Here is a 24,998-nt window from a genome sequence, read left to right as displayed (position 1 = left end):
GATGTGGATGAGGTTGCAGTGAAAGCAATAACCTCCCAATTTACCCAGAGGCTTAAATTTTGAATTTGGTAGGAAGAGAAAGCTAGGTTAAGTCAATCTTGTGTAGAGATTTTAAAGTACAGCTGAAATTCTAAATTTAGTCTTGTACAGAGCCAAAATGAGGAACTGTGACTTGGTTATTTTGTTTGTAAGGTTGGTGAAAATATCTCAAGAAATTAATAGTGACATGTACTTTAAAATGGGGGAAAAAATGTGAATGAAGGAGCTATCTAGAGAGAAGCCTGCAAACGTGTAGTTAATCTAAAGATTCTATTCTTAGTAAGTGAATAAAAATACCTTATAGGGTCACCTTGATAAGAAATAAGAAATTTTATTCTGTTTAGAAAAACAGATTTGTACTTTGAAAAAGTCTTTTTTTAAGAATAATTACAAAACTTGTTTCACTATAGTATAAAAGTAGCCTGTAACTTATAATATTTATTAAAGATATGTGGTGTTGGTTTTAACTGAGAAATATGAATTTACAGACTAATTTTTTGAGTTTATACATTTTCAGTATATTTTTTCTATTATTGTTACTACTAAAGTTAAGAACAGATACAACTTATAATGTATTATACCATCAAAATATGTCAGATATTCACATTTGCTTATAATATTACTTCTAACAAACAAATAGAGTTGGGAACAAGGAGGAATTATTTGACATGTATGAAATCATTTTAGATTTTATATTACTAGAATTAGATTAATTATATCCAAGTAGGATTAAAATGTAACCAGAAATAAGTAAATTAAATTGTAGTTGAGTTATTTTAAAACTTTATTATTTGTCATTGCCATTCAAGTTCTAGGCTATCCAGAAGAGGAATGAAGATGCCCTACCATTGTAATGGAGGGTGTATGTTAAAGTGAACCTATCCAGAGTAGGTGGAAGGTGAACTTTAGATACTTGACATTGTCCAGTGAGAAAATTCTTCAGAGTATCTATTCCTAAGACTCAGAAAATACTTTAAGCTTCACCAGCAATAAATCTGTATAATCTAACTCTCAATTTGGTATTCATTTTAATGATAAATTTACTTTTTTTTATTGTTTAAAGTATTACATACGTTTCCTCTTTCCCCAATTGAACCCCCCCCCCCTACCATTTCCACCCCCCAGGACAAGCCCCCACCACCACAGTGTCTGTGTCCATTGGTTATGCTGTTATGCATGCATACAAGTTCTTTGCTTGATCTCTTCCCTCTTCCCTCAAGCCCCTCCTCTCCCCCCCCCCCTTCTCTCTGAAGTTGGATCAGTTTATGTTGTTCATTATATCCCACACATGAGTGAGATCATGTGATATGTATCTTTTTCCAACTGGCTTATTTCGCTTAGTATAATGCTGACCATGTCCATCCATGCTGTTGCAAATGGTAAAGTTTCTTCTTTTTCATAGAAGCATAGTATTCCATTGTGTAGATGTACCACAGTTTTCTGATCCACTCATCTGATGATGGGTACTTAGTTATTGTAAATTGTGCTGCTATGAACATAGGGGTGCATATGTCCTTTCTGATTGGTGTTTCTGGTTTCTTGGGATATATTCCCAGAAGTGGGATTACTGAGTCGAATGGGAGTTCCATTTAAAATTTTTGAGGAATCTTCATACTGTCTTCCACAGTGGATACACCAGTCTGCATTCCTATCAGCAGTGCAAGAGGGTTCCTTTTTCTCCACATCCTCACCAGCACTTGTCCTTTGTTGATATGTTGAAGAGACTGTTTTGACTCCACTCTATGCTTTTGCCTTCTTTATCAAATATTAATTGAACATAATGGCTTGGGTCTATTTCTGGATTCTCTGTTCTGTTCCATTGGTCTATATGTCTGTTCTTGTGCCAGTACTAGGAAGTTTTGAGAACAGTGGTTTATAAAATAGCTTGATATCTGGTAATGTGATCCCTCCAACTTTGTTCTTCTTTCTCAGGATTGCTCTGGCTATTCAGGGTCCTTTTTATTTTTATTTTTTATTACAGATGAATTTTTAGAGAGTTTGTTCTAGATCTTTGAAGTATGCTGTTGGTATTTTAATGGGGATTGCATTGAATCTATAAATTGTTTTGGCTAGTATGGACATTTTAATGATGCTGGTTCTACCAATTCATGAACATAGTATGTTCCTCCATTTGTCTAAATCTTCACCTATGGCTTTCTTCAATGTCCCGTAGTGCCAGGATTCTTGATCCAGCATCTAGAAGTGTTCAGGAATCTGAAGATGCATTGTGTGTAAATTAAATAAGAGACCAGAGACGGAAAAATAGTTTTGGAAGGCATTATGGGGAGTCAGAGAAGACTTAGCTAAAAGAACTAAGTTCTTGTCTCAGGACTTCTTGCTTTTTATTAACACAAATTGTCCTAAGGCAAAGTAGATATACACTTTGCCTTAGGACAATTTGTGTTAATAAATTCAAAGGCCAAAGTTTAGTCTACAGAATCCATTGTCAGAGTGGGAGAATTAACTCTGGCTATTCAGTATTTGGCCAGGAGGAGGCAATAACATGCAGACTAAGATGTCTTTAGCTGTCTGGCAGCAAGCAGTCAATTCATCCTTTTCAGGTTTGGGGAAATGCCCTCAGTCATTTCCAGATGATTCAGCCCTGCTAACATGCTAGAATTGGCTTCTGGCACTGTAGTTTTCCATGTACAGGTCTTTTACCTCCTTAGTTAACTTTATTCCTAGGTATCTCAATTTTTTTGGTGCAATGGTAAATGGGATCTCCCCCCCCCCCCTTTCTGTGAGTTCATTATTGGTGTATAAAAAAGCCATACATTGATGGGTGTTAATTTTGTATCCTGATACATTGTCGATTATATTTATTAAGTCTAGTAGTTTTTTGATGGAGTCTTGGGGTTTTCTTTGTACAGTATCATTTCATGTGTGAATAAGGACAGTTTTACTTCTTTTCCAATTTGGATGCCTTTTATTTCTTCTTCTCTGATCACTACAGCTAGCACTTCTGATACTATGTCAAATAGGAGTGGTGAAAGTAGGGATCCCTGTCTTATTCCTGTTCTTAGGGGAAATGGTTTTAGTTTTTACCATTAAATATGATGTTGGCTGTAGGTTTGTCATATAAGTATTTATTATGTTGAGATATGATCCCTCTATTCACACTTTGCTGAGAGTTTTTATAAAGAAAGGGTGTTGATTTTGTCAAATGCTTTTTCTGCATTGATTGATATGATTATGTGATTTTTGTCTCTCAGTTTATGTGATGTATAATATCATATTTATTGATTTGCGGGTATTGTTCCATCCTTGCATCCCCAGAATAAATCCCACTTGATTATGGTGTATGATCTTCCTAATATAATGCTGGATCCAATTTGCTAGAATTTTGTTGAGGATTTTAGCATCTATGTTCATCAGGAATATTGGCCTGTAGATCTCTTTCTTTGTGTTATCTTTATTTGGTTTTGGTATTAGCGTGATGCTGGCTTCATAGAAAGAGCTTGGAAGTGTTCCTTCCTCTTGAATTTTTTGGAATAGTCTGAGGAGAATAGGTTTTAGTTCTTCTTTAAATGGGTGGATGTTATTCAATTCAGCTGTTTCTTCTATCTGCTCCATGAGAAGGTGCAGGAGGCATCCACCTATTCAGCCACTATTTTGTCTCCTCCCACCCCCGACAAACTTTTTTTTTTTTTAAATATTTTATTGATTTTTTTTTTTTTTTACAGAGAGGAAGGGAGAGAGAGAGCTAGAAACGTCGATGAGAGAGAAACACTGACCAGCTGCCTCTTGCACACCCCCTACCGGGGATGTGCCCGCAACCAACATACATGCCCCTGACCAGAATCGAACCTGGGACCTTTCAGTCTGCAGACCGACGCTCTACCACTGAGCCAAACTGGTTTCAGCTCGACAAACTTTTTAGAGCCCTCAGCCAAGGAGGCTGGAGTCTTGGTGTTCATGGGTTCACAGCTGAGGCTGGTGTAGCTGTAAGGTCCCAGATGGTATCTGAGGGCTCCTTGGTTGGAGGTTAGGGTGGGCTCCCAGTCACAGCAACTCTCCCCTTCAAGATGGCGCAGCCTCTGTGGCAGAGCCAGCCACCCTGGGAGACACTGCAGTGGTAGCAGAGGCTTCCAGCTAGGGGAGCATGGTCTGCCAGCCCCCCAAAATCCTGTGGAATATAACTATCCCTAAAACACACACACACACACACACATACACACACACACACACACACACACACACCATGTCCATGCACTCACACTTTCTCCCTCACTGCTGTCCTGTCGGCTGGCATCTTGGATTCCCCTAGATTTACTTTTGATGGTATCCCCAAGATACATGCTGAATACAGTGGCTTATGCACCTGATAAATTTATTCCTATACGCAGTACAAGTCATCTAGGGAGTTGGAAGAGAGCGGACATTAGGTGTAGTGGTGGAGAGTGCAGGGTGTGTGTGAAGAAACCCGTGAAGATGAGCCCAGCTGGAGCAGTAAAGCACAGAGACTGGGGTCCAGATTGAGGGTCCCAGTCCCTCCAGAGGTGAGACAGGAGGATATACCTTTCCCATTGAGAATGGGCTATGGTTGATGAATGGGTAACAGTGGGGTAAAACATGAACGTGACATTGGAGGAAGACTTACTTTCCTGAATATTTCTCTGTAATAAGCTAGGTTTTGAAGGGAGGACAGAAAATGAGCTGGTGGAGGGGAGAGAATTTTCCCTGCCTGAAGAATTAAAATGTTTCAAAAACACGAATGTGCTAACATTTTGATGTCCAAGCATGAGGTCAGAGGTAAAGCTAGCAGATCTGATTTTCTGGAAGAGGATAATAAATAATAGATAAGCAAAGGTCAAGCATTTCCATTCTTAAGAAAACACGCTTTTATTTCCTCACTGAATGCTTTTATTCCTCACCAAATCATAGTTACTGAATTTTGGTGTCCTGAAATCTAACAAAGAAATTTAAAAATTGTTGACTTTTAAAAATTTGAATCCTTTTTTTTATTATTATTGATATAAAATTTATTCATTTTATATGTGTAATACAGAAATGTCAAGGAACTTTGAAGGAACTTTCAGTAATTTGAACCATATATCTCTATTCTTAGTGAAAAATGAAAACACCCCAAAGGAGGTTTAATGTGGAGTAAACCAGGTCTGGAAATGGTCTATATTGAAAGACCTCATGGCCTTTTGATGTCTGATTCTTTGATTTGGCTTTTGCTTTTTAAAGGGGTGCTATGTGATTATAATTAGAAACATTTCAAGTTCTTTACTTAGGCAGTTAATTGTTCCTTAGCTTGCTCCGTTGCGACTAATCATGTAGTTCTGAGTGGTAGTAGTGTTTGAAATTATCACTAAGGAGACTCACCTTGTTTAATAGAGAAAGTTCCAGTCCATCATAAAAGCTTTATCACACTCCTGACATGTCAGCATTTATTTTGCAGGTTGGGCTCTGATGTGAATGTATATTTATTACATATATAAAATGTCTCATTTTAATAATTTTCTAAGTAATTAATGGGAATAGAATAGTTCACTTTTCTTGCAACTGGTACATTATATATGATGCTGAAAATTATTGATAAATTACTAAAAGGCACTGCTAAAATCGACTTTTTTAAAATTTTTTTAGAGTTTTGTTAAAAAGAATTTGGTTTTTGTATTGATACAAGCATTTGTATGATGTTGAGAAAAGTTATCCCTATACTTTGGAAAGTGTCTAAGAACTATAATTATAGTTTTCTTCTTAAGAACAGCTTTCTTAAGTACCGATGGTGGTGGGGACCCATGTGCTCTCTTTTCTGCAGTCCACTTGAGCATCTGAAACCATTTTAGGTGGAGGGCAGTCAAAGTTTCCAGTTTATTGTAAGCATTCCTTAGCCTCAGCAAGCACGCTGACATAACCCTCCCTCTGAGAGCCCGATGGAAAGCTTGAGGAGAGGACAGAAGTATGTGGTGACCTTGCTTCAAGTTGAAAAAGAAATTTATAGTCTTTAAGAGTTTTTCTTTGTAGCTCTGTCCTCATAGAACACTTCTTAAATGAGTGTCAGAATAGTATGGTGCTCGAGACCTCTATTGATGGAGACATTTGTGACATCGTTCACACAATAGGTTGAATTTGTAGAATAAAATTTTTAGGTTCATTGGATGCTTTCTTCAGAAGTTCAGTTTGAAAAACCAATTTTTAGAAGTAGCTTATATATTTAGATTCTTGAGTTTTACTACCATCAAAATTTACTTTGGCAATGAAATGTGGTGAAATAAGTGTAAATCTAGTGGGGATTTGATAAACTAAGAAAATATAACAATACTTTTTAAAAAAGTTTTATCATTAACAAAATGACTTCAATATATATTCTTTTTAATTTATCTTCAGACGAATCTTACATGGTTGTTTGTTATTGCCTGCATTTTCAAGGGAGAAATGGGTTCAAAGAAATGAAGCCATTTAACCTCGGCCTTCTGATTCTTATTTTCGGTCTCCCTTCTTGTTAGAATGCCGACTCCTACTTTTTGTGTCCATCAGTGGGTTTCCTTTTTTCCTTTTAAATTGACTTGATCCAGACCTGCCAGTGTGGCTCTGGGGTATAGCGTCAACCTATGAACCAGGAGGTCATGGTTCAATTTCCAGTCAGGGCTCATGCCCTGGCTGCAGGCTCAATCCCAGGTGCATGTATGAGGCAGCAGAGCAATGATTCTCTCATCTTTGATGTTTATAAATCTCCCTCCTTCTTTCTTCTCTGAAATCAGTAAAAATATATTTAAAAAATAAAATAAAATAAAATGACTTGATCCAAATGATTCATCGATGGTATTTATACTAGAAATGTCATTGCTCATTGCTCAGTTCCCAAGTGGGAGAATATGCCCTGTCCAGGGCATCTGACAACCACTTGCCATGTTCTCTCCATGGGCCACCTCTCCTCCTCTGCCATCTGCCTTGGGTCAGTGGACACCTGATCCAGAGGAAGCATGTTCATTTCACTGTACAAAGAGCTGAAGGTCACACAGCTGGGAGTGAATTTGAAATGTGTGCTTGACTCCAGAGCCTTGTTCTCAACCACTGTCCTATCCTGCACTGCCCTCCTCCCTGATCCCAGGAATTTGAAACTGGAAAACCTGGAAACATGGAAAGTTACTATGATGAAGGTTGGCTGGGCAGCTGAAGTTTTGAGTAGTTATGCTGAGGCCAAGAAGAGAACAGTGCAGAATGTACAGTGAGAAGCAGAGACCTTATGAGAAATGCAGCCAGAGTGTGGAAAAGCTATGTCTATTCTGGCTCCTCTGGAGAGAAACACTCACTGAGAGCTCATGTCTTTAGAGTGTACAGTCCTTTTTCTTAGGGAGTGGGAGTTGGAAAGTGTTTTAAAAGTTTATTTAAGTGGTTATGTTTATTTTTAAAAACAGATTAACTGTGGCCTATAAATCTACACTAATAAAAGAGAAACATTCATATTGACCATCCCTCTGCTACACCCACCAGCCAATCAGGAGCGATTATGCAAATTAACCCAACAAAGATGGCAGTTAATTTGTATTCATATTATTGTATAGCTTCATCACACTGAAAATAGTACAGAATCTGTCTTCTTTCCCATATTGGAAGCAGGGACAACTCCTTGATTATTTTGGACCCAAGCATAGATCCTGGCATACAAAAGACATTAAATAATTGCTTGATGAACATTGAAAATTTCAAATGTTTTAAAAGTGGTTTGGTATGCAAATATTAATGTTGTGTAAGAATATGTTACAGTAAGAACCCAGTTGTAAATTCAAATTAATTAACATCATATAGTGATCTATTGAACTTTACACATATAGGTACAGATGTAAAGAAATAGCATGATGTAGAGAAGCTTTGGATTTTGAAGTCAGTTGGACTGGTTTATTTTTCCTCTGCCATTTACTGTGTAAACTTGGGCAAGTCACTTAATTCTTTTAAGCTTCATTCTTTTCATTAGTAAAAAAAAAAAAAAATAACTTTTTATAGTTTTTAAAATGAAGTGAAATAATATATGAACCGCTTAAACTATAATGAGCATAGTAAGCACTCAGTAAATGTTCACTCTACTTTATTTGCATAGACATTTAAACATTATGGTTACACTTATCGATATAAGTGTTACAGTGTGTAGCAGCTGTCAGTCACTAAAAGTGCTGGAAAATATCTATTGTGACTTTAAAATATATTTAACATAACTTAGAAATGATTTATGATAAACAAAAAACTTCTCTCATTGATAAAAATTGGTAAATAAAATTATCCTACTAGTAACTTGATCTACTGTATAATACATAGATATGAATGTAAGTGAGAATATTTTCTGGCTACTTTGAAATATTGAACTGCCCAGGGACAAGGCACGAATGGTCTTTTGAAGGAAATAAATATTTCAGCTTCACGTTTCAGCTTTTTTTCATTATTCCTTTGATCTGGCTTTGGTTGTTTACTTATCATTCTGCCTGAATGACTTCACACTGCCTTTTCTCCCTAGTAACAAGAAGTGGTCCTGCACCCATTTCAAAATATTTAGGCTTTGCCATTTTATGGGATGAACATGTATTTCCTTATTATTTATTGATATGCTAAATAAGATAGAAAATAAGATATTTTGGGAGTATGTATGTAGCTTTGTGTATATGATGTATAATTTATATATGGAACTTTTGATCGGTACTTTCTTAAATGTAGGAAACCTGAAAGGAAACATTAGATTTGAGGTTTGTTTTGAAGTTTAAAGATTTTAAAGGAATGTTTCTTCACTATACATGGTAGCTGTTTTATCTTTAAGGATAATTTTCTCAGGGTTTTCTTATTGTATAAAAATGTCAATTGCTTTTCCATTTGCTGAAGTAGAGTTCTTCTAATTTATTCATAAACCTATATTTAGGCTAAGTTAGTTTAGCACAAAATTATTATGGAAAACTTTAAACTGTTTAAAACATTAACTGTGTTGCTTTATTTATTCTTTACAGACAAATCTCCTGGTTTTCTGAGTCTGGTTTTCTTGTTCGGACTCTCATGGCCTCCTTCCATTTATTGATTCCTATAGCACTTAGAATTTGTCACAAAATATAGAATATTACATTACTCTTTGATTTTTTCCCTTGCATTTTTATCTTTTGTTTCGATCAGATTGTAGTTTCCCCCAAATAAGAAGCATTTCTTCATACTTACCAGTTTTTTGCAGTATCTGCCCGAGTGAATCTCAAGCACTGCTGCCAGGACCCTGTCTCGGCAACTAGAACATGCTAAGTGACTAGGAGGGAGGGTGATGCCAGGATCTTCTGAATCATGATTCAAACCCAGTGGACTTCAAAGGATTTATGGGCCTCCTCGCAGCCACCAATCTGTTTTCTGTTTCTGAGTTTGGGTTTTTAGATTCCATAAATAAGTGAGATCATACAGTATTTGTCTTTCGCTGTCAGAGTTATTTTACTTAGTATAAGTAAAATAAGGTCTGTCCATGTTGTTGTAACTGGTAGTATTCCTTTTTTATTGCTGAATAATATTCTAGTGTGTGTGTGTGTGTGTGTGTGTGTGTGTTTCTTAATCCACTCATTTGTTGATGAATACTTAAGTTGTTTTAATGTTTCACTATTGTAAATAATGCTGCAGTGAGTATGGGGGTGAAGATATCTTTTCAAGATAGTGATTTCATTATCTTCAGATATATATCCGGAAGAAGAATTATTGGAACATACCGTAATTCTATTTTTAATTCTTTGAGGGACCTTCATACTGTTTTACATAGTGACTGTATCAATTTACATTCTCACCGATGGTGCACAGGGATTTCCTTTCTTCACATCTTCACCAACACTTGTTATCTTGTCTTTTTGATGACAGCCATTCTAATAGGTTTGAGATGATATCTCACTCTTGTTTGGGTTTTAATTACCCTGATGAAAGCAAAATTAACAATATTTGTTGTTATCTGTCTTTTGATTATGGCCATGCTAAGTTGTATAATGATATCTCATTGTGGTTTTAATTTGTATTTTCTTGAGTGTCCTTTCATGTGCTTATTGGCTGATTGTATATTTTCTGTGGAGAAATGTCTATTCAGATTCTTCACCTATTTTTAAATTTTTATTATTAGTTTGTAAAAATACTTTATTCTTGATACAAGTCTCTTTTCAGAAATATGATTTGAAATATTTTTTTACATTTTATGGGTTTTCTTTTCACTTGATAATATCCTTAGCAGGACAAGAATTTTTTTAATTTGCTGAAGTCTCTTTATCTATATTTTATTTTTTTGTTTCTGCTTTTGGTGCTATATCTAAGAAGACAGTGTAGCTCAAGATAACAAATATTTACTCCTATGGTTTTTTCTAAGAGTTTTATATTTTTAGCTCTTACAGGTCTGGGGCCCATCTGGAGTTTATTTTTGTATATTGTGTAAGAATGAATACAACTTTATTCTTTTGCACATGGATATCTAGTTGTCTTAGCACTATTTGCTGTAAGGATGATTTTTTCCCCAGTGGGCTGTTTGGCACCCTTGCTGAAAAGCTACTGATGATCAATGATAGGATTCACTCCTGGAATCTGAATCCTATTCCATTGGTTTATAGGTCTATCCTTAGGCCTGTAGCACACTGTTTTTATTACTCTTACTTTGTAGTAAGTTCTTCTTTTTAAGATTGTTTCACCCAGTCTGGGTCCCTTGCATTCAATTTGAGGAGCATTGCCATTTTTCCAATATTAAGACCCATACTAACTTCTATTTTACCAGGTATTCCTTTCTGACTTTTTTTTTTTTTTTTTAAAGAAAGAATCTCCAGATATATATTGATTTTTTACAGAGAAAAGGAGAGGGATAGAGAGTTAGAAACATCGATGAGAGAGAAACATTGATCAGCTGCCTTCTGCACACCTCTTACTAGGAATGTGTCCGCAACCAAGGTACATGCCCTTGACTGGAATTGAACCTGGGACCTTTCTGTCTGCAGGCCGACTTTCTATTCACTGAGCCAAACCGGTTAGGGCCTGACCCTTTTTAAGAAATATATTTTTGCCGAGACCGGTTTGGCTCAATGGATAGAGCGTCGGCTTGGGGACTGAAGGGCCCGGGTTCGATTCCGGTCAAGGGCATGTACCTTGGTTGCGGGCATATCCCCAGTAGGGGGTGTGCAAGAGGCAGCTGATCGATGACTCTCTCTCATCGATGTTTCTAACTCTCTATCTCTCTCCCTTCCTCTCTGTACAAAATCAATAAAATATATATATTAAAAAAAAAGAAATATATTTTTATTGATTTCAGAGAGGAAGAGAGAGGGGGACAGAGATAGAAACATCAATGATTAGAGAGAATCATTGATTGGCTGCCTCCTGCACGCCCCACACTGGGGATCGAGCTTGCAACTTGGGCATGTGACCTGACCGGGAATTGAACCACAATCTCCTGGTTCATAGGTTGCTGCTCAATCACTGAGCCAAGCTGTCTGGGAATCCTTTTTGACTCTTAATATTTTTAAATGTTTAAATGTCCATAGTGGTTACCATTTTAAAACAGAAATTAGCAGAGATCTCTTAGTCTTAGCAACCATGTGAAGAAGAGGACATTTATCACATAAAAACAGAAGTATAAAAATGCATACAACATACATCAATATGAAAGGTAGTATTTTTAGTGCTTTTAAAGTGATAATTCTACCTTAGTGTTTTTTACTAGCTCACTCTAACCAGTTTAAGTCCCAATAGAAGCCATGAACATAGATGATATAGCTGCTTGAAAGTCTTGTTTACCAGCTTAGCTGGAAAGGGAATGGAGACTCTTCTAGCTGCTTTTCAAACTTGTTTGAAGTTTTTTATTTTGTTTTGTTTTTCTTGGAGTTTCCAGTGGAGATGCCAAGCTGGCAGCAAATGCAGTATACTGTAATGTGAAGCCTTATAAATGCATGCTGGATCCCTGCCATCATTATCAAAAGTGCTGGTACACAAATGTGCAAAGGGAGGATTTTCAAATTAAGGTTGGCCTGCACATATAAATGTTAGCTTGTAAACCTCAAGAAATACTAAATGGTACTCCATTAGTCTCCTGCATTTTATTGCCTTTTTGGAATAATCATGTGCTTCAGAGCATCCTTTAATCTGAGCTGGCTCGTAGTTATATAAGAATTCAGCTTCTTTTTTTCTTTGTGCTTTATATATCCAGATGAGAAGAATTTACTGGATTTTATAAATAAATCAGAACTAAAAAGCAAATCTTCTTCCCACCTTTTTATCTTCATGGAGGCCCAGCATTAATGCATTTGAGTGATGCATTTATACTCAGCCCCACAAGTTCCACTGAAAAACTAATCTTCAAAGTCACTTTTTTTTTTTTTTTTTTTTGCTTCTTACAGGACACCATTTGGAATCATAAAAAGAAATACTGTGCTTATGTTAGTAAGGAGCAGATTTTCTTTTTCAAATGCTGAAAGTCTTTCCATTTTGTGACTTTGATAGAGATGAAAATGATCCCTCATTAAAATGAAAATGAATATAATCTGTTTAAATTAAGACAGCTATTTTATTTATATTAAAACAGAAATTCCTAAATAATAGCAGAGCTCTGTGTTTGCCATAGTTTCACTGGACAAGAGCATTGATTTACATTGAATGAGGCTTTTTAGCTTTACTACTAAATTAGCTTCAGCCTGTGTAGTGGAGCTAAAATTAGTTGGGAGATTTCACCTATTTCCTTCTACTTGCTATTTAATATAAGATAATATTTTCTATTTATAAATCAGGATAGAAGTTATTAATTAAAAGCAGCATGCTTTATGGTACAAGGTTTTGTTTCAACAATATTTTTTAAAATATATATATTTTAATATGGTCTATAATAGGTACCTGATTATAATTACAGCTTATGACTTTGACTTATGTGGCCATAAGTTAGTTATAAAGTAAATGAATTAAACTTAGTAGGTAAGAATAAGACGACATATAGAAAATATTGGTCCTATTAAATTGAAAGTGTTTAAATGGTTCTTGTGAATTATTGGACAAAAAGGTGTAATATAACTGACTTTCAGTATTCATAGAACAAAGCTGATATTTTAGCTGTAAGTCATGCATTTTCATAAAATATTGTTCAATATGCTTTCTTTTCCATTTATAGACAGACTGGGCAAGCAAAAGTAGACCTTTGAAAAATGGTAATCCCAGTCGTGAAATGGTCTTCCCAGAATGTTAGAATAATGAGACTGCTCTCTGTAGTATGGCAGAGAAGCAGCTATTGCAACCCAACCTCCTGAAGTGGGCTGTCATGTATGCATCAACCACAGCAGCCTTTTCCTCTGTGCCTGGGCTCAGAATCCTTCCGACAGAGTGTTCTAAACACCCTCTCGCAGTTGTTTGGGTCAATAACATCAGAACAAATGTCCACCCAACATTTGTAACAACTGTCCATCACATTTGCCAACCTAGGTGTAGGCTGAGGTACCCAAAGTGATTTATACACTTTATGCTTTTCTCCTATTCTCTTTTAATATTCAAACATTTGAGTATTCAAACAAAAGAAGCATGTATCTCAGGGATACCCTGCATAAAGCTCAAGGCTTCCTTCTTCTTGTGTGGGCTAATATAAGAAAGGTAGAATTGCACCAGACCAAATCCAAGTTCCCAGTGGTCATCAGAGGGCCCAGTCTGACGTGGAAATGCATGGTTTCAATCAGTTTTGTTTTTAGGGAAATCTTTGAAAGTCGTTGTGCTTTGATCAGAACACATTTTATGTGTCTATATCCTTTTTTCCCTGAGACAAGTGATGTTATTGTCAACTTTTCAAAGAGAAGTTTTATAGAATTTGGATGAAAAAAATGAAATCTGAATTTTGTTTTAGAGAAGGTTAAATAGTGTTCTTTCAAGCCTGGCTCTTTCATATTTTGACTCTGAAGCTTCTCTGAACTTTTCCAGGGAGAAAGAGGAGCAGCTGGCTCGTGTGACTGAGGTTCAGAGGTTGCAGGCCCAGCAGGCGGACGCTGCCCTGGAGGAGTTTAAGCGGCAGGTGGAACTGAACTCGGAGCAAGTGTATGCTGACATGAAAGCCCAGGTGAGGAGGCCACCATACTGTCCTTTTTGAAAGTCACTCTATCAGCAACGCACATTCTGATCTTAAATATGACAGAAGCATATTATTTAAAAAACAACAAACAAACAAACGAACAAACAAACAAACAAAAAACCTTTACCAAAATTATCTGTGCAATTGGGTCAGGAACCAGAATGATAAAGGGACCTCGGCTGTGGCAGAGAACACCCACTTCCCCAAGAGCCTCAAAGGAAGAGGTGGCCCCTAGTGGCCAAAATCCAGAGTTCTTTGGAGAAGGGTCAGTCAGCGGCTTGACGTGCTCCCCACAGGGCACGGGCAGGGAAAGGGGCTGTGCCTTGCTCCTCCCTGACCACTGGGGGCGCTGTGATCAGCAGCTTCCTGTTGGGGGTAAGTGGCGGGAGACAGTGGAGAGCACCTAGAGCTGTGCAGACAAGGAGATGGGTCCTCTTTCCTCCGTCAGGATTCCTTTATTCAACCTTAACTTCATGCCAGAATAACCATTTTAAAGTTGCATCTACACATGTGGCAATGGCAAGAATGTATCTCAGTTTGGAAGCTGGATCAGGTGAAATTGGGCTTTGTAGAGCAGGGATCCAAGTTACCATGTGTGTTTGTTCATATTCCATGAATAGTGTTTTATTGATCAGTTACGGCAGATTATTTTCAACTGGCAGTTCAGGTACACAGAGGCTGTCTTCAATTCTTGTACAAGTTAGTGGCACGTTTTTTAGTTTTAAGAGAAAATAAAAAATTGAAAAAGAATAAAGGGAACAAACACCAAGGTGCACAATCATGAAGAATCAACAATTGTTGACACTGTTTATTTAAACTAAATCATTTCAGATGACGTTTCAGTTTACTTTGTTGTTCATGTCTAATCACATTACTCTCTCCACCTCAGAGAAAAACCACTATAACTAATTTAATGTGTAATATTTCAGTCTAACTTTTATGGACATAAATCATATTGATGTATGTTGTATGCATTTTTATACTTATATTTTTTAAAACTTAGATAAGTACTACAGGTTTTATATATTAGTTTTGTTTACTCTTTTATGTTTAATTTTATACAGTTGTGCCCTATCTATGTTGATTTAGTACAGTCCCTTTAACACTAAATATATTTTATCATATGAATATACCATACTTTATCATCTCCTTGAGTCAAGGGTGTTTAGTTAATTTCAAGGTTTTTTTTTTTTTTTTTTTTTAAAGGTATGTTTTTATTTACTTCAGAGGGAGGAGGGAGAGGGAGAGAAAGATGAAAACATCAATGATGAGAGAGAATCATTGATCAGTTACCTCCTGCACATCCTGCACTGGAGATTGAGTCTGCAACCTGGGCATGTGCCCTGACTGGGAATTGAACTGTGACCTTCTGATTCCTGGGTCGAAGCTCAACCACTGACCCACACCAGCCGGGCCAAGCAGTACTTGTTTGTGATTTAATTTTTCGCTGGAGGCACACACTGACTGGCTCACAGAACCTTCCTGTGGAAGGTTATGACTGAACTCTTTGGGGTTTACTAGCTTGGGAGTGGGTTTTCTTGTTGTTATTGTCTTGATTCAGATTTCCCTTCATATCGAGTCGTGTGAATTTGGGTCCTGAGAGAAGTGTGTGAGATCCCATTCTCTTTGTTTCTTCATTCACTGCCTGGGACAAAAGTGAGATTCATGCTGAGAATTTGAACTGAAGGGTGACTTCAGTTCTGGCCTGTGATGTGCCTCTCCTCCCCACTGCGATCAGAGCCCAGGCCCCAGGACGTTTACCTGGTCCCAGTCTGCAGTGGAGCTGCATCGGAAATTCTGATTGGCCTGACACCTGGAGTATTACAGAAATATTGAAGGAGCGGACTTCAATAAGTCTTAAGTATACATTAAAGAAGGCGAAGAACGAGGTGTTAGAAACTGCTAAGGCTGGCAGAACCACTTTCTGAGAAAAACTGAGACTATGACAGGCACTTTTGGGCTGATGATGCAGTATTAAGGGATCATAGAATTCATGGGGAAGGAGAAAAAACAAGCAAACAACAGTAGGACTTGTGAAAACATTCTGCAGGACAAAAAAAAAACAACAACATTTGTATCGAGCCGTCACACAAGAAAAGCATACTAGTACTTCTGAAAATGAGCTACTGTATAATTCAGGAAAATAATTCAGAAACATAGACCCTTTATAAGAAGACATAATTTATAGGAAAGAGGCCACAGATCAAGTAAAATTAATGCAGTGAAACCTGGATAAGTTTGGGAAAATAATTGAACCTCAGATAGAGGTAAGAATAAAATGAAAATCCTGCAAATTTCTAAGAAGGATAAAACTGTCAAAAATTTTAGAAAAATAATGGAGCAATTCTTCAGAGTATTGGAGAAAGATATGGCCTCATTTTACATATAACCAAGGAGTTTTTCACTTGCAAAATCAACAGATTAACATCTTTTAGTATGTGCTCACATAATGTATACCACTTATTTCTTTTCTGGAAAAATTATATGAGCACATCAACCAATCCAGAGAAGAAGCAAAAGGCATTGCACACATAGGGAGAAAAGTTGAGAACAATGGAATTCAACAAACCAGAAACAAATTTAACTGTTAAAAATCTAGTTATAAGATTGAATGCTAATATTTACTGTTATTAAATATAAATGTTATTAAATACAAATTTAATGATGACTTAAATTTAAAGCCCTAGACTTCATTAATAAAGATTAAAAAAGTAGGTGGATAGTGAGAGGTTAAGAGGAGAATAATATACTAAAACACTTTGTCATGAAAGAGTTATGACTCAAAGATTCTTAAAATTAAGGAAATGTAGGTTAAAATAATTTTGAAATATATAAACATAGACATAAATAAAATTAACAAGATGTTACATTCTCATAAAAAGATTGAGAAGATAAAAGCAAAATTTGAGAGGTGGTACCTGCCAAAGGAACAGAAACCGAAACAGAAGAAAATGTCCACAATATAACAGAGTATTCAATTATAATAATAAATATCAATAGGTTAAATTTTTCTAGTGAAAAAGATATTGATTAGCAGACTTAAATCCAATTCTTCTGTGTGAGGGAGGGGAGAGGGGGAGGCTGGGGGAGGAGGAGGGGGGGATGAGGCGGGGAGGGTCCAGTTTCAGTTATGTTCCAAAGCCTTTGCTCTGCTGTGTGTGGTCAGTTTCTCCTGTGCCCTCAGGAACTCGTCTGAGCCTGGGGTGGTGATTTAAAGGACTCCACTTGATGCCTGCAGGCGCTCATGAGCAGTCCATCTTCAGGACACACCATACGTTTGGCCACAAAATAATTTTTAATACATTTTAAAAGGATTAAAATCATTCAAAATGTGTTCTTTAACCCCAATGATAATAAATAAATCTGGAAAAGCCCTACATATTTGGAAATTAAATAACATATGAAAAACTCATGGATCAAAGAAGATATTATAAGGAAAATTAGAAAATATTTTGAACTGAATTAAAATAATACAGGGTGGGGCAAAGTAGGTTTACAGTTATGAATATGCAAAACAGTTTATTCTTGTATTATGTATTATTATTGAATTATTTTTCATACAAACAATTGTAAACCTACTTTTGACTGAGACTGTATGGCATATCAAAATTCTTGGAATGTAGCTAAAGAATTACTTAGAGAAATATTCATAGCATTAAACATTATATCCAAAAAGAAACTTCTCAAATCAGTAACCTAAACTTCATTAAAAAAACAAACAAACAGAAAAAGAAAAGCAAGCTTCTGACCAAGAAAGCAGAAGAAATGAAATTATGTTAAGAAATAAAAAATAGAAAGTCACTGAAGCCAAGGTTGGTTCTTCGAAAAGATACACAAAATTGACTTTCTGTATCATTAGTTTGACTTACTGGGGGGGGGGGGGAGTGACAAATTACCAACATTAGGAATGAAAGAGGAGAGGATGTTATAAGGTGATATTTTTAAAACTTTATGCCAACAAATTATGCAATTTAGGTGAAATGGACAGATTTCTAGAAAGCTGCAAATTATTGTAATTGTCTCAAGAAGAGATAGAAAATCTGAATATCCTATAGTACATAAAGATATTTAATTAGCAATTAAAATCTTCTCACAAAGAAAAGCCTAGGGCCAGATGGCTTTACTGGTTAAATTCCATCAAATATTAAGGAAAAAAATTAGTTTTATTAAAACTCTTTCAGAAAATTGAGGGGGGAAAAACACTTCACAATTAATTCTTTAAGGCAGCTATTACTCTAATATCAGCCAAAGATACTCCAAGACAACCAGCTGGTAGTATCTATGTTATGTATATAGACACAAAAACTCTTAATGATATTTTAGTAAACTGAATCCAGAAACAGATAAAAATCATTATACACAACCATAAAGTGCAGTTTATCTCAGGAATCTAAGGTTGTTTTAATGTTTGAAAATCAATATAATATTGCTTGTTAATAGATTAAAGGACAAAACCACACATTTTTCTCACTAGAGGTAGAAAAAGCATTTGAAAAAAACTCAACATTATTCACGAATTTTTAAAATCTTGACAAATTAGGGTTAGAAGTGAACTCACTCAGCATTAGCTAATAAGGTCATCTGTGAAAACCCTATGGGTAATATACTTTAATGTTGAAAGATTTAATACTTTTTCTCCTAAGTACAAGGAAAAGATGTTTGCTTTTGCCACTTTCCTTCAATATTGTATTGGAGAATTTAGACTATGCACTAAAGGGGGGAAGGGGAAAAGGCAGATTGGAAAGGAAGTCGTGCAAATGTCTTCAGATGACGTGATCCTGTATGGTCAAAATCCATAAAAGAACTACTAGAACTAATTAATAATTTAAACATGTTTGCAGCTACAAAATCAATATACAGAATTCAGTCATACTTCTATATACTGGCAATGAAATATCTAAAATTGAAATTAAGAAAAAAATTTAATTCATAGTAGCATCAAAGGGAATCAAATATTTATAAATAAAATAATGAAACAATTTGAAGACTTTGCATTAAAAATGATAAAATATTGCTAAGAGAAAATTTAAGAGATCTAAATAAATGTGAGCTATTCTATGCTCATAGATTGGAAAACTCAGTATTGTCAAGATGGCAGTTCTCCAAAAATTGATGCATAAATTCTGTGCAATCGCTGTCAAAATCCCAATGCACTTTTCTGCAGATAGTGACAATAAGAAATGTTTGTTTTCACTAGTAAATAAAAAAAAAAACAATTTAAAGTAGAGACAAGCTATTTTCCAACTAATATATAGGAAGGAATCCATGAAGGCTGGAGGAAACAGTCAGTGATATAACCCTTCTGAAGGGTTGGTTCAACATTGTGTTTATCATCTGCTTCTCTACTTCTAGGACTTTATCTTTCAGGACTACAAAGTGTGTTAAAGGATGTTTATTCTGGTGTTATTTATTAAGAAGAAAAATTTGAAAACTGTCCAAAAAGATGGAGAAAATGTACAAATTGATACCAAAAAATGTTAAGATAAAGAAGTCTGGAAGTTGTGTGGCAGAACTGAAAGCCCTAGAGATAATGTCATCTCAGGAACCATTAAATTAAGGACCGTACCCAGTCTCAGAATGAGACTGTCATGAAATAAGGAAAGCCAGGGATGAAAGATAATATTTGTGGAATTGATTCTGGAACCTCTAATTGGTCCACTTCATATCTGTGACTCTTCTGCTCTGTGCCTGGCTTGATGTCTGTCTTCTGTCTTCCTTCACCAATCCTGCCAGACCCGTTTGACTCTCCCATTTCTTGACATTAATAGTACGTGCCTGTTTAGGCATCTAGGATTCTAGGTATCATTGCTCTATGGGCTGGTTAAATGATCTGATGCAAAGCCCTACTTGGTGCATGCCTCTGGGGTCCCCCTTCCCCCTCACTAACCCTGCACCTGTGTCTGGTCACGGTGAGCAGCCTCACCAAGCCTGGTCTGTCCAATGAGGCAGGATTCATACTCCTTCAAGATAATAGTGATGGCAACCAATAAGCAGGAAATTATTTCTTCTGTTGAAGAAATGTTCTTCAGTGGTTTCAATAGTAAATCGTTTTGCCGAGTGCAATTGAGTTTCTGAAATAGAGAAAGCACCTTTGTTGTGAGTATAATAATAAAGACCCCACTTATAATGGAATTCTTACAGTTAGGCTCATTAACAAATCAAATCATTCCTACAGAGCAAATTTTAACAAACATTGAATAAACTACATCGAAACATGGTAAATTATAATCCTCTATTCCAGATTATCAGTTGATTCTAAAAGAAAATCAGCAGACTCATTATTTACTAGTGGAGAATCATAATGCTTTCAGATTTTCCACAATCTATATTAACAGTCTTTCTTTCTGTTGTTGTTTTGAACTGCTGTTTTCTCTTCTTACCAAAATCTTTTGTGTAGAAGCCAGCAGAGCTTAGGGCATCTTTTCCATTTGGAAACTGCTGCAGACAGCAGACAATGGGATTTGAATTAAAAAATAAAAGCTTTGAGTTTGTTTTTGAAAGTGAATTGCTGTTTCAAAAATGAGGCCCATGAGAGAAAATGGAACAGATTTAAGCTTAAAAAAATTAGCTTCACACTGTTTCTTTCACTTTGAAGAACTTTCTTAAACCTCACTTAAAATTGCTGAAATAACCTAATTTTTACTCCAATGCTGAAATCCTCTGTTAGCTGTCAGCAATTAGTTGTGTGAAATATACATCTTTTAATTGTAAAAATTTAATACTCTGGTAGAATTATTTCTGTATATATGTATGTAGTCATATTTTTAAAGGAATGGTGTTCTATATTTACGTATTCTCTGTGAAACAAATAAATGGCTGAAAAAGACAGTTATATTTTTGAAGTACTGGCAGCAATTCCAAAGTGAAACTTATCATCCTGTGAACTGACTGCATGAATGTCAGCTAACTGGTTTCTCCTGGGGCTTCCTCTAACCAACTCACTTTGGTGGTTAATTTTTCTCTTCTTGAAAATACACCCTCATTAAATGGCATTTGCTGCTAAATATCTGGCTTTCAATTTTATTCTTTTCTCTTTGTAATCGTTAGTTACATTATATTAGCTTTACACTCGGAAAACCACTGGTTTGCCATGAAAACAAAATTCTAAACACTGCTGTTGACTAGTGATGATTCTTCTGGCTCTAGTATAATTGAACTGGTTAGTAGTTTCTTACATTCTTAGAGATGATGTTTAGTTCATCATCCAGTTATTGCTATTGAATTAACGAAAAAAAATTCTCAGTTTACCAGGAGAGAAGAATGCTGTCTGGGTATTTCTGTGTCAGGTAGTGTACTAGTAAATGTAAGATTTTCCCTCAGTTATTTTTTTTATGGCGATGAAGAAATCTCTCTATCCTTTTACATTTGGAATTTTGTCTTTACATGAGATTAGGTAGCAGAGGTAAAATTCAAAATTATATTGAAATGTTTCAGTATTGTGATAATTGATTCCAAATGACAGCATCCAAAGAATATCTATAAGTATTTGGCTTTGAAAAACAAAATTAAACAAATAACACCTCCCAAAACACAATTTATTAAAATAAATCTTAACTTTTACCCTTAAATGCTTAATAGAGTAGTAAGTGAAACTTTTTTTCTAATAATATTCAACAATGTCTAATCTCTTTTGGTGAAGAAAAATAAGCCAAAAACATCTCTGAGAACATTAGACCAGAAAAACATGTCATTCTTTCTGTATTTTGCTGATTTTAATGGTTATCAATTGTGAAAATAGTAACATTATTATTTTTTAATACGTCAATTGTTTTAATGACTTACTGGCCAAGGATTCAACATACTTGATTTATTCTTCCTTTCATTTATCAAAAGTTTATGAATGCTTGCTATACAACAACTCGGCCATTGTTGTAGATTCTGGGAATTTAGAGATTAAGACATGTTTGAGGCTTGTTGATAGACCAATGTATAAAAGTGTATGATTATAATAGGTGGTGTAGCTAATGGAATGAGTAGGTCATTAAGAGATAACAGCGGAGGTATCCATGTGAGTTATGCATTTATTTGCAATTATGGCTTCTTTGAGTAACTGAATTTCTCAAATGTTTACTTGCTCTAAAATAGGGGTGTCGAACTCAATCAGAGAAGGGGCCAAAATCTAAAATCCAGCCTAAATCGCGGGCCGAATGGTTTACTGAACAGTCATAAACTGTCATTGTGATGGAAACGCAGCAGAGTGCAGTGATGACAGCGTGGTGCGGGCCACATTGCAAGGCCTGGTGGGACGGATTTGGCCCGCGGGCCTTGTGTTTGACACATGTGCTCTAAAATATTGGTAATTAATTTAACAAGGTCACTACCTATTAGATCAAATATACAATTCATTTTTATTTCTATATATAGGCAACCAACAAATAGAAAACAAACTTTGAAAAAGGCATCATAGTATCAGGAAGCTTCACTTACCTAAGAATAAATCTAACAAAAGAGGAGCACGGCATCTATTTTAGAAACTAGAAAATATTAAGAGAAACCAAAAGGACCTAAATAAATTGAGAGATGTATCATGTGTGTGTGGATCTGAAGAGTCAATGTTATACAAATGGCACTCCCTACATTAATCTACAGAATCCACACAGTTCTAAACATCAAAACATTAGCAGTGCTTCTGGGGAGGGAGGGAGGAAAACTGACAAGCTGATTCTAAAATGTGTATGAAGATGTAGAGGGCTAAGCACAGCTGTGGCAGTCTGGGATAAGAACAGGACTGGAGAGCTTACACACCAGATCCCGAAACTAATAGTGAGCGCTAGTAATTAATAGTGTGGTGTGGGCATGAGGGTGGCTCCTGTTACAGAAGAAAAAAGAAAATAGACTCACATCTATGATCAGTCTGATTTCTGTCAAAGGAAGTATGGCAGTGTACCAGGGAAAGGATGATCATTTAATAAACACTGTCGATTGTATGACCACGTGGAAATATAGGGATCTTGCCCCCTTATCTCCACTCATAGAATGGAGACATAGGTTAAACAATAAAACTTGCAGAACAAAATGCAGGAGCATCTTTGATAGTAATTGGAACTACTAGGCAAGGATTTTCAAAATAGAAAACAAAAACACATAAAAATAATATTGTTAAATGTATCTTCGTTAAAAACAAGAGACCAGTAAAAAATGAAAAGGCAACCTCAGAGTAGGAGAGGATATTTGCAATCCAGCTATTGAACAAGAAGTTCGCATCCAGAATAGTTAAAACTGCTACAAATCAATGACAAAAGGACAGGCTTAGACATATTGGCAGTCTTATATAAATTAATGATCTCTCACAAAAGAACTCTAGCTATAATCAATTATTGTTTTCATTGATTTTCCCTGTAAAGGATATTAGTTTTCAGTCTTTAAAGCGCAGAAATAACGATCTGTCTACTAGCCTATCTACCTACCCACCTATCCACCTACCTACCTATCTCTACTTATATCTGAAAATATTTGAAGAGCAATTTCTTATACTTTATCTAAATATGTATGAAAATGTATTTTGAATTGTGTACTTGTATACAATTGTATACTTGTATAACATGTTGTATATGTCAAGTTCCTCAGGTTATAACAACACGGGTACTGTACTAGAGAAAGAGCAATAACTTGTTATGACCATATTCGACAAAGACTGCCAAATGTTGCCCCAATATTCATTTGTATTTTTAGGGCAACATTAAACACAGCTTTAAAACTGCAGTCTAAAACTCCTTTTAGATGGAACTTGCCTTTTATTAATGTCATTCCAGTGAATCAGATGCAAACAGCATCATTAATTTGCTACTGACAGGATCATGCAGCAAAGCCCCTTAAAAGGATATTTGACTCAGCTAATATGGACCCTTGGCCCTTATCCCATCCCCTTCCCCCTCTGCCCTTTCCTTCCCAGATGTTCAGAGCTGCAGAAGCCATTTCACAATCATTATGGGAAGGTTGGATGGCAGAGACCTTAACCCTGACATCTTTGAACTGCCAATATAGCAGCCTATTTTTGAACTTTTTGTTACATGAGGAAAACATAAAGGGCCTATGTTGTTTAAGCTGTGGACACTTGGGTTTTCTTTTACATGTAGCTAAAGCAATGCCTGAGGCACCATATAAGGAGATTTCAGCACCCTCTTTACCTCTGTTACTGCTTTAAACACCAGCCATTCACAGAAATGCATCCAAGTCCTTGGCTGCTCCTAATTTGACCACCACATTTTACTCTGAGGATTTTGGAAGCCAGAGTTACACAATAAAAGGAGTGTGTGTGTTGTTATTTGTTTTAAACACTTGGAAGTTGAATGGAATAGGAATGATGTATGATAAAGTAGAACCTCTTGTATCTATGGCAACTGAGAACTCTGTGCTTCTATACAAATTTTAAATATTATACAAGAATTTTCTTTGTTATTTTGTTAAATTGTGGAATAATAATGGAGTGGGCTCTTGCATTTTCGGTTAGTATAATCTAAAATAACATTTAGATTATAATTATTTAATTACCTTAGAATATCAATTATTATTTATTTTGAATTTTTCTTAATGTTTAGGTATAAAAAGTCTTTTCATGTGCTTTCAGTTATTTGTTATTTTGATTATAGAAAATAATTCTGTTTTTTTTTAATAGAAGGTATTATATTTTACAAACTTTGAGTATAGAAAACTCTTCATTTTTATTTTAAGTATTTAATATTTGAAATATTCAAATATTTTTCATTTATTTTATTATTTAATCTGTGCTGAAGAAAAATAAGAACCAAAAATCAATTTCATATGCTGGTAAAGATCTCTTAAAAGTACTAAATAAACCATGTCTTCTCATCTTGATTTATCTTCTCTTTTCTTTTCCTCTTGCTTTTGCCTGCCCCCCCCCCTTTTTTTAAATACATTTTATTGATTTTTTACAGAGAGAAAGGAAGAGGGATAGAGAGCTAGAAACGCCAATGAG

General features: G+C 35.6%; 1 protein-coding gene across 4 annotated transcripts in view; it reads left to right on the top strand.

Annotated features, from left to right (window-relative positions):
- CEP112 (centrosomal protein 112) overlaps positions 1 to 24,998 on the top strand; it is a 267,970-nt gene that overhangs the window by 74,846 nt on the left and 168,126 nt on the right. For all 4 annotated transcript variants that reach the window (XM_036451304.2, XM_045586287.1, XM_045586288.1 and 1 more), the window contains one exon: positions 13,915 to 14,050. In XM_036451304.2, coding sequence (XP_036307197.1) covers positions 13,915 to 14,050 — 136 coding nt within the window. The remainder of the gene's footprint in view (positions 1 to 13,914; positions 14,051 to 24,998) is intronic.

The sequence above is a fragment of the Pipistrellus kuhlii genome, unplaced genomic scaffold, assembly GCF_014108245.1.
Source record: "Pipistrellus kuhlii isolate mPipKuh1 unplaced genomic scaffold, mPipKuh1.p scaffold_m20_p_22, whole genome shotgun sequence".
NCBI lineage: Eukaryota > Metazoa > Chordata > Mammalia > Chiroptera > Vespertilionidae > Pipistrellus > Pipistrellus kuhlii.
This window is presented reverse-complemented; position numbering and strand designations above follow the sequence as displayed.